The sequence below is a fragment of the Lepidochelys kempii genome, chromosome 8, assembly GCF_965140265.1.
Source record: "Lepidochelys kempii isolate rLepKem1 chromosome 8, rLepKem1.hap2, whole genome shotgun sequence".
Classification (NCBI taxonomy): domain Eukaryota; kingdom Metazoa; phylum Chordata; order Testudines; family Cheloniidae; genus Lepidochelys; species Lepidochelys kempii.
This window is the reverse complement of record NC_133263.1, coordinates 98,630,191-98,646,871: the sequence shown is the minus strand read 5'-3', so window position 1 is coordinate 98,646,871 and position 16,681 is coordinate 98,630,191. Positions and strand designations below refer to the sequence as shown.

The window sequence follows — 16,681 nt, the reverse complement described above, 5'->3', positions numbered from 1 at the left end:
ATTCTATGAGACCAGTCACATCTTCAGGCAGATCAAATCAGAAACAAAGGATTGTCAAAGTAACATAGGAGAATGAGACACATCATCCATCAAAATTAAAATGATAAGACTGTGTGTCTAAATCCCCTAGATTTCTTTGACATGTTCAATCAAAACATGCAGCTATTTAATCTCATTCTAGAAAGCCTAAATAAGGCCCATGCATTGCTTGAGGACTTCTTCTGAGGGCTTAAATGAGGGAAAGTATTGCCAGCCCCAAAAGTTCAAAACCATGACTCAGCCCCCCAAAACCATGAGATAAAAAACAATCTCATGACTTTTTATCCTAACTAAAAGATTAAGTCTTGTTTTTTTATCTGCCTTTTTTTTAAAACTCATTCTGCCCACCAACAGGGTATGAATGACAAGTACAGTGTTGACAACCCTTACATTTTTATCACAAGATTTTCACCACTTCTGCCTTTCACTAGAGGTCCCAAACATCAGTGTTCCATTGCATTATGTGCTTTACAGCCTCATCACACAGATCTTACAACCATACAAAGTACAGCAGTGAGTTTGTGACGTGGAAGCTGGAACTGGAGCCCAAACTTTTCCATGCAGAGTCCACCAAAGATTTATTAGATGGAACAGCTTCTACTTTCTGCTGAGAGAGGCTGGATTCAAATTGATGATCTACAGGTGAAAAGCTCTGTGGGTCATTAGCAATGCCCTAAAGCATCTAGTCCCGCACAAGTTGTAACGTTACACCTTCAAGAGTGAGATGCTCTAAGTTTGTTAATTCAAATTCTTATCTTTTTGCATCTAATAAAAGGCAAAGTTTTTATCTCTCTGGACACACAGGCAACACACAGGCAACATATACACGGTTCTCAGTCTCAAAACACAACAACCAACCAAGTGCCCCAGCCCGCTGTCAAATGTTATAGCTCCCATTAACTAAAATACAAACACTCAAATACAGTAAAACAAATATTGACAACTTCCAAATTCTCTTCTAAATACATTTTTCAATATAGAATTGTTCCAACAATTATTCCCAAACTTTATACTAATGTTTGTGGTGTGTATAAACACACACACACACACTTACACTTTCATTGCTTCATGAGTCATCAGCATGGTTTGAACCTATAACCTTCAGGACCACAGCACAGACCCCTTCCACTTCCACAACAGTTAATGGTAGTGAGAAAGCATTTTTTTTACCCTCTGATTCAGACAGGGAGACACCACCACCTTACCAGTGGGTCACTCAACTATTTGAGTCAGCACTGGAATATTGGGCATCAGCTTTCCTGGTGTTGATTCCTGGCTCTGGAGGCAAAGCATGATCAAGTAGTAGACAAAGTAGCTATATGTAACAAAAAAATTTGGATCTTCTGTGGAGAATAAACCAGGGAATTCTAGATCCAAAAGCACAAATCTGTATTAGTTTACCTAAAGAACCAGATCTGTTAGCATGAAAACAGCAACTGTCATAAACCTCCATATGTGGTCTAACCACTGGAAGGTGACACCAAGCCACACTGTGTTAGTGTGGGTTACATAAGTACATAATTTAGCATGTTCTTTCTGAACAACAAGGTGTCAACTGTTCTATTAGAGATGTGGGAGTTCTATTCCCAACTTATACAAACTATCAGTTATTTTTATCGGTATAATAGGTAAAGCATTGTTACCTCTCCTAACATAGAGATACGGGACCTTGATTAACAATAAGGGCTGTGAAGGGAACAGAAACATTAACAGCAGTCAGTAGAAGAGGTAGGGCTAGAACTCATCAAATCCTGGTTTGCAGCTCAGTACGCATTCCCACTGGCAACAGGGCACTGTGTAGGAGAATCCTGCTCTTTTCCTCTCTCTCCGTTTGTTTCCCCCAAATCACAAAGCCAGGAGATTTCTGTATTTTCACAAGATCTCACACATTAGAGGCCAATTACCGGAGATAAATTCTTAGGAATTGGAAACATTGGATTTAAGTAGTGCATTGGCTTTGTGTATATTTCTACACAGGGTTGAATTTCACTTTGAGAAATCATCTATTGCTGTTTATGGGAAAAGCAGATCTTTCTCATAGCCATATTGGGATGACTTGTGTTAAGGAAAACAGTGAACTCCTTTCTAGGAAAGGCTTAGTTCAAACTGTCTGTGACATGACCAGGAATAACTTTGGTAAAAAAAATAACCACTGGGTTCTAGTGGTTTCAGGTTAGTGAGAGTAGCACAAAAATCGGTGAGTAAATTCTGGTCCAAATGAAATACACAGAAAGCCCACTGACTTCAATGGGGCCAAGATTTCAACCCAAACGTTCATAGGTAACCAGATGAGATAAGAGATGGCTGAAAAATTAGTATGAATTTTCTTCCTCTTTTTTTAAAGTAAAGAAAATCACAATATTTTAATATTTGAAAACTCTTACTAAAATACTAGAGTATTGATCTTGAGGGTGATTTTTATAAAATTAGTGTGAATTTAAATGGGCGATTATGACACAATGATCCGAACAATCTTAAAAGTTCATATATGCTCATATAAGAAAAGAAAGTGTAGCACATTTTACACAGGTTTAGGTGGAAAATTCTGTCTTGGTTCTCACTTTACAAGATGTGTAATGTTTAGATCTGTACAATCACCAGAAGTTAAAATCAACATTTTGCACTGCCTGATAAGTTATTTACAATGAACCATTAATTTTTAAACATTCTACTCTAATTGCTAAAAGTGCCATCAATCAATGGCAGAGAATGGTAAATATCAGAAAAATATCAAGAACACCACAATCTTTAATATTAATTTTGTTCCACAAGTAACACCCCCATAAAAATAGAAAACATGATTTTTAAAAACCTCATACATTAACATTGTTTGCATTTTAATTAGAGGAACAAACATAATTCACAGTGTTAAAATTATTCATACCCTCTTGTAACTAAAAATGTGTCCTTTTTAAAAGTGTAAAATGAGATTTCTGCAGGCTTGTATGTGTCTTGTTTCTCACAGTTAAACTGTCACAGCATGAAAACATTCCCCTACTTGTAGAGCTTTAGGTACCTAGTTCCCTAGTGAAAGTGTGCAAAAAGTACTGGAAGAGTTATTGACAATTCAGACAGTATTCCATAGTTCTATAAATAAAACTATAAGCAAAGAATCTATTCTAACTCTAAATGCAACAATGTATAAATAACTATTGACTTCACTGAATTTCCTGATAATGTCAGAAGACTGAAGTCTATCTGGTTCATAAGAGACTCAAGATGATACAGGAATCCAATTATGGGAAGCCTATTTAGTTGTTCTGTTTGCTAAGCCAAAGGTTAATGAGAACTGCACTGAAAAAACCTCCTGTGGTATTACAAAGTATTTCTTATGCTGCATAAAATGTAAATGAAAAAAGTATTCTAATCAAGTCCTCCTTTAGCTTTTAATTGTGAATTAGTACCATACTTGTATACAGTACACAACTCTGAGAACTCTATATAGCACAATCAAAAGTGATTGAAAAAAAAATCTGCCATTAAACTGAAGAGCAACTTAAACAGATAAACTATTACTTAATATATGTAACTGGCAAGTCAATGTTTCCAGATAATTCTCACTAATGTTAAATCTTCATAGTATTAAGTTATGGCCTCTAATTTCAGATAGAAATTAATTATATTTTTGTTAGTAACACATACAGATCTGTTGACACAGCTGACATGTCTCAGCTGCACCAGATTTAAGCAGTGAGCTTTGAGGACTCTCCTGCCTTGGAGCAGATGACTCAACATTCGCCAATTTCATTAGACATGAAAAAGGGAAAACTTCACCTGCAACAATGTCACTTGTAAAAACAGACTTAAAAACAGATTTATGAGTTTTAGACATGCAGGATATCCTATCTTGCAGGGTGGTTTTCTTTTTGTTTATTTTGCTTTTACTAAAAGCAGCTGTTGGAACCTGAATCAGAAATCCTGGATTTCTAAACCTTTTTGCTTAATTTTAAATGTAAAAGATGCTAAAATGCACCCACATTTCAAAGGCTGTGACTACCTATATGGGACCATATTTGTTATATCAAATAATCATACCTAAAGTCTCGATTTCTGCTCTCCAATACACAGGCACAGATCCCTGCACGTATCTCAAAATTAGCTACTACAGCTGCAAGCACAAACAAAGAGATATTTTGCAATTATGTTAAAAATGTGGTCAGTCTTTGTGTTGCTTCATTGGCTTAAATCATTTACACAACATTTTTTTAAAATGTGGCATTCACCATTCAAACAGCAGCAGTTATTTTAGGAGGACTTCACTAGAAATCAATAGTTATATCTTCAAAGTATTGTTATTTACAGAAGGCAAATTCTTGTTTTATTTTCACTTTACAGAATGTCAGATTTAATCTGCTTCATACTGAACACTTTTAGAAATGTAGCATTTTGTTTTATGCAAAGATCAGTCACTCCCACAAAAGCTTCGTGCGAAGTTAATTAACTACAAGCTCCATTTCAGCTTCTTTCTACCTGCAGCCCCACTCACCGTATTAGCAATGTATTACTTAGGGGAAAATGGAAACAGCTAAAGCAAAAAAGAAAGAAATGCTCTGAAATATATTGTAGGGAGCAACTGTGCATTAGCAGAAGGTGGGATATAATGTCTAGCATCTTTCTACATTTAGACTCTCTATGATTATATGAAATGGTAGGCAAAAATATCTAATTAACTAGTGAGTCAGAACTGTAGAAGAATCAGCCAACAAGAACAAATGAATATTTTCCTCTGATTTTAAATATTGGGAATTTTAAAATTACCAGGTAGGAAATGGAAATAATGTCCTCCACATTCTAATCAGCTACAAATTTATACGTATTCTATGTATACGGGTGGCTTAATTTTAGGTGCAACCTTTTAAAGTCTTACAGCTGAGTATAGTCCTTGGTTCAGCAAGATAGTGAAGTATATACTTAAACATGCAAGTAGTCCCATTGACTTCAATTGGACGATTCACCTGCTTGAAGTTACACATTTGCTTAAGTACCTTGGTGTATTGGGGCTCTGGGTCCAATTCAGGAATATACATAAACGTGTTTTAAGTGCTTTTCCAAACAAGGATGCTTTCCTGAATTGGAACCAAAGTGCATACCATCACAAGTACTCCCATTAATTTCTCATCTCAACAAGGGCTTGATCCTTAAGAGTACCAAGCACTTTGGCTCCAACCCAACAATGCACTGAAGCATGCACTTACGTTTGCCCATGCAAATAGCTTCCATGGAACTACTTACATGTTTCAGTTCATTGCTGGGATCAGGACAAGGAAGCTCAAAGGATAAAGCCCTAAATTACCTGCACTCTTACCATTGCTGTACTTTCTGAACAAAGGACAATAAAGGCTTTTACCTGAGTTGGATAATAAATCTGTGAACAGTCACATGTTGACTGGAAAAAGTGAAAAGAGGTGAAACTACTTACTGAGTCATCTGTGGCAGAAGGAGGCCAGCCTTCCCATAATTGGTGACGAACAGGGATACTAGTTAGGTCATACACATTCCGCTTTACCTATTAAAAAAAGTAAACACATGTTTTCAAAATGCACTTAACATAGAATCATAGAAATGTAGGGCTGGAAGGGACCCCAAGAGATCTTCCAGTCCGTCTGCTTTATTTTCATCACTAGAGGAGGCTTTTTAATTTATATTGATTTTTTTTAAATTACTTATGGCAACATTCAAAAACTCAGATTTCTACCTGAAAGTAAAATGGACTGCTGTTGAAAAAAGAGCTAACCTGGAATCTAAATGAACAAACTGCATTAAAGAAACACATTATAGTTTCTTATTATTATTACTTACAGATATCGTGGGTGTGCATGACATTTTACAAAACAGATACAGACAGATTTTCCAGCCAGGTGAATCTGGATTGTAAATTAAGAAAACATACCATGGGGGATAGGAAAAGGGAAGAACAAAAAGATAATTTGTTATAAACGCTGCAGGTTAACCTACTCTATTTTCATCCTAGAAATCCTAAATTCCGGGTAGATTTAAGCAGGAATCAAACATAGCTGGCTACCACAGAAATCCGTACTTTTTTAAAAAAGGGGTATCTAAATAAAAATGAAAATATTAAAGAGGGAAACATGAAAATACAAATCAAGAGTAATATTTCCAGTTGGGAAGACAAGTATTCTCACAGCCTATGGATTAATTGTTAGGGCTTACTTAGAGCCGCCTTATGACTGAATATGTGTAAAGACAGCCTGTGCATAAGTGTATGCAAACATTGCCCCTTTGGATCAGCAATTGGACAGGTAAAGTGCTAACAGCAGAAATCTGAATGCCAGGTTGAACCTTTTGTGGTGTAGAGACCAACAGAGAAACAGAGTTTCCAGAGCTTTTCTTGTCGTCTACCACAGAAAATCATTTTTTACCCAACAAAGCAAGTTACTATCACATCAACACAAATAAACTAAGAGGCATCCTTCACAACCTTCAAACTTACCACTGTGTCACATCAGTAAACAAAACATGTAACACCTGTAATTTGTTACACAATGCACCACAACTGACAGGTTATAAAGGCTTTGAGGATATAACCTGTTTTAGAGGATGTTTTTTCACCCTGGGTTAAATACACCAGTTGTATTTCGTTTTTAATACACAAAATAGGGAAAAAATCTATTACATTCAACCATAAGGTCTTCCCCACAATATGGGTCATCAAGAGGGTTTGAATCCTAGAATTTTGGACTCCAAGTACAGACCTCTGCCACTTAGATTACAGGAGCAAATATTACCCTCTAGATAGTGGTTTTCAATCTGTGGTCCACGGACTTCTGAGGGTCTGCAGACTACATCAAATATTTCCAAAGGGGTCTATCCCTCCATTCAAAAATTTTTAGGGGTCCGCAAATGAAAAAAGGTTTAAAACCACAGCTCTACATAGAACAACCACTAAAGGGGGATTTGACACTTTGCCAGTGGATTACACAGCTATTCGCTAATCAGCAGTAGAATATTTGTTTTTATCCTGTCGGGACAGTGTAGAGGCCACCAAGTGCATTATGTGCCTCCATGATGTACAGTCCTGAACCAAATCTGGTACATTATGAGGTAGAATGCCTGTTGGCTTTCCCATTCTGTTTTCATTGGGTAGAAGCCAAAGATGGTTCTCACAATGAAGTTTGTAGGTATTCGGAACAAATGACCATATCACTTTAGCGAGAACTGGGCGACCATTTGAAAGAGCAGGACCTCTTTAAATTAGAAGACAGATCTGTTCATTCAACTTGAATTCAAATCATTTGAGAACTTAATATTTCTGATCTCCAATATTCTACATAAAAAAAGAAATAAGGCAGAATTCTGGAGATCAGAAATCTTGACTTCTGTTCCTAGATTTGGGAAGGGCATGTCATGTAATGGTTAGAGGTTAGATCACTAAAATACATTCAATTTGAAAGGCAGTGTAGCTGAGTGGATAAGATACTGGAGACTTGGATTCTTATCCCAAATCTATTTGAAGTGACCTCGAACACCTCTCCATTAGTTTGTTTGTAAAATCACAAGGGCTAATACTTAACTGTTTTCTAAGGTTGGGGCATGAGACTTAGGTCAATAAGAAGATCTGTGAAGTGCATAGAAATACAAACAACAGTCATAAGAAGAAATCTCTGACCTGCCTCACAACTCACTGCACTCCCCTAAGCTAACGGGGTTCACTCTCTCTCAAAACACTACCTGCTCTTCTGGTGCAGTGGAACTGGCAGCTGGATTCAGCCAAAATGGAGACTATCCAGCGAAATCCGGTAACATGAAAGATTAGCTAAGTGTATAGCGGACAAAAAGTGCAGAGGAAAAACATGTTTGTTCTACTGTAATGCAACAAAATAAACCAATTCCAGCTACTCTGTAGTAGTTGAAATCATATAATGTAATATATTTATCTGTTGCCTGTCATGACTCCATCACAGAGGCAGAGATGAGGTTGCCATTATAGCAGGGATTCAGCCTCTTTCTTACTTATAAAGAATAGATAGTGTATTCTCACCAAAATTATAGCATTTATTTTTTGAATATAGAGTGAATTTTCTGAAGATTTATTCGTTAAATCTCTTAGTTTGTAAATTATAATTAAATTTAAATTAATATTTAATTAAATATAACTAGGGTCAGACTTTTTTTTGTATTTTTCTGGAATCATCTGAACAGAAGAAAAGCACATAGATGCGTCAAACTTTCCATATAGTTCAAGCTCACTGAAACCATGTGTTTAGGCTACACTTGCAGAAATCAAGCTGTAATCAAGCAAAGTTATTAGTGATGGTGTACCTAATTGTTATGATTATAAATATGGAGATAGAGGATTTACACACACACACACACCCCCCAGTCCTTGAAAGGTTCCTCATGGCACTGCTGTTTCAGCTCCATTGCACACCAAGGCAGTACTGCTGGGGGAGCGGAGGCAGGAACACAGGAGAGTCCTTAAAGCATGGAGTCACTTGTGTCCAGAGACTCCATTCCCCATCCCTAGATCTGCCCTTCATGGAGCCAGAACCAGATTGACCCATAGGCAACTAGGCATGTACCTACAGCCCAGATTTGTGTTTTGGTTCCCTAGAGCAAACTGAAAAAGCTGCAAATGCCACTCACTCAAGTGAGTGAAGTTCTTTCAGTTTACACATGCAAATCTGCACCAGAGGATGAGTGGGCAGAGACAGTCCTCACACACAGCTAAAACTCACTTTCCCTTTCCCAACAAAGCCAAAGAGAGAGGAAGGCATGGGTAAAGAAATTACTTGCTTCTCCAGCAGCAACAACTGATGGGATGGGAATTTACTACAGTGACATGTATGCAAGGGAACATCATTTAGGTATATAATTTTTCCCTTCTTCCATTTATCAGCTGTTTGTTGTTGTTCATATTAGAAGGTAGGGGCCCAGAAATGTATGTTTGCCTAGGGCCCTATGATGGCTTAATATAGCCCTGTATGTAGTATTGGTCTGCCTAATAAAGTCCTTTAACCCACACATTAAAATGCATTAGTAAATAAATATTGATGGTTTCTTTTATATGGTTATGGGTAAGTTTTAGTACACTTGTGTGGAAAAGTTAATATTCTTAACAGACTTAGTATGTGTATAATTTAAATTTTCAGTACACATAAGTTAATGATAAGGGTGGGTAAAAATTGATTCTTTTCATTTAAATTAAAAGATTATTTTTTTAAAAAAATAAACCTATTCAAAATGAAATTTACAATTCACAACCTATGTTTAGTCCTAAATGTTTTTAATTAAAATATTTAAATTAAATACAAAAAAATTATTAAGCAGTTCATATTTGCTGCCAAATTTTAAAGAAAGTCAAATCAGTAAACTTGTGGAAGTCATGGGCTAAGCACCTGAAACCAGAGTTCATTGAAGGTCATACCAGCTTTTGACAGAAGTAATTTCTTCTGTAGGTACAGAGTGACTATTTTCCTCATTTCAGTTTATTCAACTAGTTCAGTTCAATGAGCAATTCATTCAAAGTTAAGAAACGAACTGGGAGTTGAAAAAACAGGAAAGTATGATTCTCTTCCAATCTCTGAATTAAAACTAGGTGTGAGAGGATGAAATCTACTCATTCTAAAATCTTGGTGTCCAGAAACAATCAGTTCAATTCACTAACTACAGATAAAACTTCCTTTGTTTCATAAATCAGTTTTGAATGCAAATTAAAATTTTGATAAATATTTTAATGTATCCGGCACATTTAAGGTAGTTTTATTTAATTAATAAAAATTAAAGTGCTGGGTTTTGTGCATTTTTAATTAAATTTGAACTTCCATCCACAGAGAACTTGGCACATGTTACAAGTAAAAAAAAAAAAAATGTAAAATTAAGAATCTGAATAATTGCAAGCTAAGCTATTCATTGCTTAAATAAGTGTTTATAGATACAGTATATCCTCCTGATTAGCAAAAAGAAGCACCAAATTTAGTGTAAAGGGAATATTTAGTTGAAAATCAACGTTTTAATGGTTACCAACCAATGAGACTCAACCTTTCTTTAGAAAAATAAATAAAAAGCACCAATGCAAAACATGATTAAAGTTAATTATTTAACTCAAAGGTTTGCTGTTTGCTGATTTAAATCACAATTAAAATTGGTCATTTAAACCAATTTGATTTAAATCAATCCACTCTGATGATAAAAAATTCCCGATGACACCATGAGGGATGAGGGAAATAATTATTTTAATATGATCTGGGACTACAAACAGTAAAATGCATTAATCAGAAAGGTATCAATATTATTTATTGACACTACAGGACAAAGTTAATGTTGTTGAGCTAACTGTGTGTTTCCATATCTTACCATATTTGGATTTCTTTTAATTTTTAATCTTAACTCTGAATTTTCTGAGTTTGTAACTCCATCTTAATGTAGTTTTTTGACTGGTAATATTGCCACTTTTAAATAAAAAACAACATTTAGTAATTTATTTTATTTTAAACACAGAATGCCAATGTATCAGGCTGACTAGTAATTACAGCATTTTGTATCCTCTTACCCTTCACCATATGTAAAAATGTTATTTTTTCAAAGAAATAGGAATATACTTTCACTGTTAAAAAAAAATGCAACTCAATCCATTTTTAAAATCTTCCCACATACACCTGTGAGAGATGAACTGATGTGTGAAAGCTGTGTAGCCTGGAACATGGTCTGATCCCCACTCAGTTTCAAACAAACAGCTTTTCTTCAATGCCTCTTAACAAGAGACCAGCCTGCTGTGCAGCATTTATTTCACAGTCATATCAAGGTTAAGAGATGTCATTACTGAGAAATGACCCCACAACATCCCATCCAAATGTAACTACGCTAATCTGAGATCTATTCGTTGGGTCTTGCCATGCCAGTTTTACAGCATTAAATATAAGAAAAAAAGAATACCTTTTGTGGGACAAATATCCTTCAATCACACATGGAAAAGATCGTGTTAAAAATTATTTCCATAAAATGAAAGTGTTTCAGACTTAGAATCTTCTATTAACTATTTTACAATCACAAACAAAACTTATTTATGGTCAAATGTGGTCAATAAAACTAACAAAATTGTTTTTAAAGAGCCCCCTGAAGTAAAAATAAATAACTCTGGAGTTGAATTCCTTACATTCCATTTTAATTCCAAAGTACAACACTACGGCATTATGAAATAAACAGTATTTTCCTTCTTCATTAACTCATCTGTAACTGCACTGATTTCAATAACATTCCTCTGCTATTCTAAGCTTGAAAGGCATGCTCTGGTTATAGTGTTATGTTGGTATAAAGCACAATGCCAGACTGATGTGCTGAACAAAAGTGATCAAAGTTGAAGTAATTTTAGCCAACGCACAAGCATTCTGCTGTATTATTCTACCAGAATGACATCTGTTGAGCAACTCGTCACAGAATAAACTAGTTGTTGTAGACAGGCCTTGTCTGGCAGGGTACCATGTAAAACATATTAGGGTAATGTTTGATTAAACAAACTGCTTGGGGCTAAATTCATAACTGGATTTTGAAAACATGCCAAAATTGTCCCTTTAAAAACCACAAGCAGTTAAAGGAAAAAATAAGGTTTTTTATCTTTATATCATGCCATCTTTATTAATGCTGTAACTATTTAAAGGATTTCCCTTTATTTGGTAATTCCAACGGCATTAAAAAAAGAAAAGCAAAAAAGATTCAGAGGACAGGAGAGTTTGCTAATAAACTGTGAAACTTCCCTCATATTTATTAGCTGTTTCAACATAAAGCTGTAATTCTGTAGGGGCGAGAAAGACCTAAACATTACACATAAACCAAAGCAAAAATTATTTTAAAAGCAGCATGCGAGGCCAGTGGAATAAAAATATACAGCTATATTCTAGATGCAACTGATTAATTTGAGTCAGCATACAAATGGATAATAGACCCACTAGGTTTCCAAGAGAGAGGTGGTGGGTTGGGTTTTGCTAACAAGCTCATTTGCCATTAGTAGAGAGAGTGAAATCTTTACAGACTTGGTGAGCTTTTTGGTTCATCCACATTTACTTTGATCAGTAGGAAAGAATAATTAGCAGTTCTGGCGCAGCCCAAAATCTGTATTCTTTTCATAACATCTAGATACCATGGCGACTACATATTACAGATGGTAGATACAATGTCTAGATGATAATCTCAATACATGATTATTTAAAACCAAATTAATACGTAAATGTTTCATTGGGTCCCAGAACTTTAACTATTAAAAATATCAATTTTAAATCACAAAATTAACCAAAAATGCTGTATTAACCTTTCTGCGGATGGAGACTCTTTGGGGACGGAGACATAATTCCTCCCAATGCATTCGAGACAACCGAACTCCCCACATCAGAACATTTTCATGTGGGTGGAGGCGCAGAGGTAACAAGATACGCATGTTGATGTTGAGGAGCCCAAAGTAGGTAACAGACTGAAGCATGTTACAGGACTTAGGCAAATTTCTATTTTATTTTCTCTTGCACTATTTTTTAAAAAACAGTGATAAATATTTTGTTTAAGAAGGCATTTTCACAAAAGAATTCTTGGTTTGCAGATACCAAATTGAGCCAATATTCAAGGTTCTTCTTTGTCCATGCTGGTCAGGACACAACAGGTTATAATTCACCCCAATGCATGACACAAAGGCTCTACTACACAAGGTTAAGTGATGTAAGTCTTCTGAGGGTCTTCTGTACTTCTGTGAATTTCACCCAGGCGTAGTCAATTTCTCATCTTTTAATTAGAAAATTTGAAATCTAGCCTAATGAAGTCTCTCATCAAATTTTAAAAATTAAAATTTTACAACTTAATCAACAAAATTTGGTCATGCCTGTAACTACATCTTTGAATTAAAAAAATCACATCCAAGTCAAGCCATAGTAATTTCCAGAGGGCTGTTTTCTGCATATCTAGGTACAGTGTTATTGAAATAAATGTACATAATGAACTATTGTTAGCTTTAATATTATTAAATATAATTTATGCAAATCTTTAAATTGGCTGAGAAGCTGAAGGCTGTTCCAGGCATCTAGTCAGCATGAAAGACACTGCAAAAATGAGAGCGTGAAAGAGAGACAAAAGGAGCAATAAAGTGAGAGGACTGTGAGGAATGTGGAATGCAAGAGGGGGGTGTACAAGGAAATGAGCTCATACGCAGCCAAGGCCAGATTGCATAGAGCACTGAAGGAGAGGATGCTACTTTGACGCTGTAACAGAATGGAAGCCAAGTCAATAAAGCACATTCTGTGGGGAGAGGGCAGGGGCAATGTGAGAAAAATATGAATTAAGCACCAGTCTAGAAAGAGATGAGAAAAGGGGTGACCAAAAAGGATCCAGTTATAGTAATCAAGGCTATAGGTGACCAAAGCATAGACAAGGGTTCTAGCAATGGGGATAGCGAAGAAAGGGCGGATCTTGACAATATTACAGATGAAGGAGCAATGGGATTTAGCAAGAGTCTGATGCAGAGAAGAGAGCAGCAGATGATACAAGCTCATGAGCCTATGAGACTGGAAAGTTAATGAAGTTAAGAGTTACAGATAAGGGAGATAGGTCAGGAAAAAAGGTTACAGTTGGTAAGACATATTTGAGATGTTCAAAGGGCACCTAAGAGGATCTGATAAAAACATTTTGAGATCTAAGAATGGCCAGAGTTATTGAGCTGGGCAGGTTGATTTGGGAGATATGCACACAGAAGAGATAGTTAAAACCATGGGAGCAGATACAGTCACACTAAGATAGCACGGGGCAGACGATGAGGCAATCAGTAACAGAATCCTCAAGGACACGGAAGCTGGGGAGGAGGAGTCACGAAAGAACAGGACGTTGATAGAGCAGTCAGCAATATAGAGAGAGAGGAATCAGGAAACAGAGTAAAAGAAGCCAGGAGAAAAGAAAGCTAAGAGAAGTTATCAGCAGTGCTGACCACAAAAGAAAAACTCAGTAACTGAGAAATCTTTTCAACTTGGTCAGGAAAAGGCAATTGGTGGTCAATCAGAAATAGAGTTATTTATCTTTAATATAAAGTATGAATTACAATGACTTCAGGCAGCTATCTGCTGCACAGGAATCACTGTGAATGTCAACAACCATGGCAAAACTTCCAGTTAAAACAATGGGAGCTTTGCCTAAATAAAATGAGCATGATTCTGCCCAGGATCAAACAGTTCAAAATTTTTGTAAATTGTCTCCTTGGTCTTGGCTTGAGGAGCAAGGGCCAACACAGTCAAGGAATTAACCAATGATGCAATGAGAACTGGAGAGGGGGAAGAGAGCTCGAGAGCACAAATTGGAGATACAAATATTGGAAGGTCTAGGGAACAAGGAGACTAGGCAAGGAAGCTAAGCCAGGAGGACAGAAAAAGTCAGATGATTAAAGATTGTGGAATAATCTTATTCCTACAGTGTGTTCTTATGATTTTTAATTTACAGTTTCTAAAAAACTACAAGTTTAAAATCCATAATTCCCCCATACACTGCACATTATACTAAGAAACTACATTAAATCCCTGACAAATTTAGCATATCAATAAATGTTTTAAAGCAATGCATTTCAAAAGGTATACATATTATAGATTATCCTAGTGATGTTGCTAGTTCCTTAGGGCCAATGTCTGACCTTGTAAGTCTTAAAGTATAATCAGCTTCTGATATCTAGCATCTTGCTGATATTTAAGTTATTTCATACAGTGTATCTTGTAACTGATTTCAAAATCAGATTGTTTTAAAACAATTTTGTCCACTTCTGAGACAGTTCTTACAACTGGAGTAGTCAAGAGAGTTTTTCTTTTTGTTTGCTGTGCTGAAATTCTTAGTTACAATTACATTTGTATTTAATTCACTGTGTTGGAACCTAAAGAAGAAAATATCTCTAACAAAAAAAGCTAAAAACTGGACCAGATGCAACAGAGAAGTATGATTATTAGGTAAATGGCAATTGGCAATTTTTTGTTCTGTTCTTAATAGTGTTCTGTATCACTTCATACAAACCAGAATTCAAACAGTTGTTAAACTATGATATCTACACTAATTAATGATTTATAAGATTAGGCAGCACTTACTTTACATTTTTTGCTTTTAGGATCTCTGATAAGACTTTATTCTTTTCTGTTTTATAACTTTTCCCCATTAATATGTGAAACTGCCTTTCTGTTTAGTGTAGGAGAGAAAAAACTATTGTTTGCTCTGTTTTAACAATTTAAAATGAAATGAACAAAACCCTCAATACTTCTATACTATTTACATGTACAGATATTTCCCGCACAATTAAGATTTTGTAACAAATTAACTATAAAATTTAAGGGTTTTTTTTTAAATCAAAACCCTAATAAGGTTTCATATTGCCTAAATTGAGCTCTCAGGAATTATTTTAAAATCCAATTTACTATTTCCACTTCAGAAAATTACAACACAAAAAGTCATTAGAAAAATCTCTGCTAAACCTTCACATTCCACCTATCCATAGTGAAACAGTTCATTTTATGTACCAAATCGTATGTCCACTTACAAGTTCAAATGGTTACTTTTGATTAAATGGGAATTTGTCAAATCAAATACAGAAAAACATTTTAAAATTACTGTTACAAATTGGGTTTTGCCACATTGTAGAACTCAGGTTATGTAAACATTTCCCTTGGAAAGCTTGTTGAGTTTATTACATAACTGTAATGATGGTCTCTGCTCTGGAAATTAGTATGCATGAATTCCAGCCAGAGATTCTTCCTTTTCACAATTTAAAGAAGCAGCTACACTTAACCAATTTAAGTAATGAAAAAAAGAAATAGAAGCATAAGACACTTTTCAGGCTTTTCAATTCTCATGCTTTAGGGGAAAATTATTCCTGGGCTCACAATTTTGCAGGCTATTATTATATTAAAATAAACTACTGCCCTTGGGTATTTGGGGAAAGATGTATAATTTTACATTGTACATTATGCAACATTTCCCACAAAAAAGATTTTAGAAATAGGTATACTGGGGAGGGCTGTCAAATGTTCCCAATATACTCCACAATAGTTAGTGGCACATATTATTTATTTATTTATTTTGAGAAGGGAAAAGGAGGAGGTAGAAGGATATAAATACAGAATACATTTCTTACTTTGCCATTATTATGGATAGACTTAAAAATCGGGGAGGGGAGGGCAACGTTTTCAGAGAAGTGAATGCTTAGGTAAACAATAAACTTAGATGGATCACCATGCTCTCAAGTTTTGGTGAAACTAATTTTATTGAAGAAAACATACTGGATATATAGAAATGCCTATTCTATACAAATTTCTGTATGCAAGCAGTCTGCTACAAAGCAGTGGATGATTTTTCAAGACACACACTTGAGAGGTAGATCAACTTCAAGTTCACATGCACAACAATTACCTTGACTCAATATAGCATCACATCATCTGGATAACTGTCAATGATCAGTACAGTGTAATTGTAGCCATGTTGGTCCCAAAATATGGTGGGTTAGATAACAGAATTTGGTCTAATAAAATATATTAGACCTCACTCACCTTGTCTCTCTAATGATCAGGACACTTAGAATAATCTAAATTTCAAAAGGTAAGTGAAAAGGAAGTAGATTCCAGTTAACTGATGCAAAAACCTAGAGACTACAGAAGGCTCCTATATTTCTATTAATTTTAAAAACCAT

At 35.4% G+C, this 16,681-nt stretch overlaps 1 protein-coding gene across 2 annotated transcripts in view; it reads right to left on the bottom strand.

Annotated features, from left to right (window-relative positions):
• FAF1 (Fas associated factor 1) overlaps positions 1-16,681 on the bottom strand; it is a 303,693-nt gene that overhangs the window by 135,310 nt on the left and 151,702 nt on the right. For both annotated transcript variants that reach the window (XM_073357756.1, XM_073357758.1), the window contains exon 8: positions 5,459-5,545. In XM_073357756.1, coding sequence (XP_073213857.1) covers positions 5,459-5,545 — 87 coding nt within the window. The remainder of the gene's footprint in view (positions 1-5,458; positions 5,546-16,681) is intronic.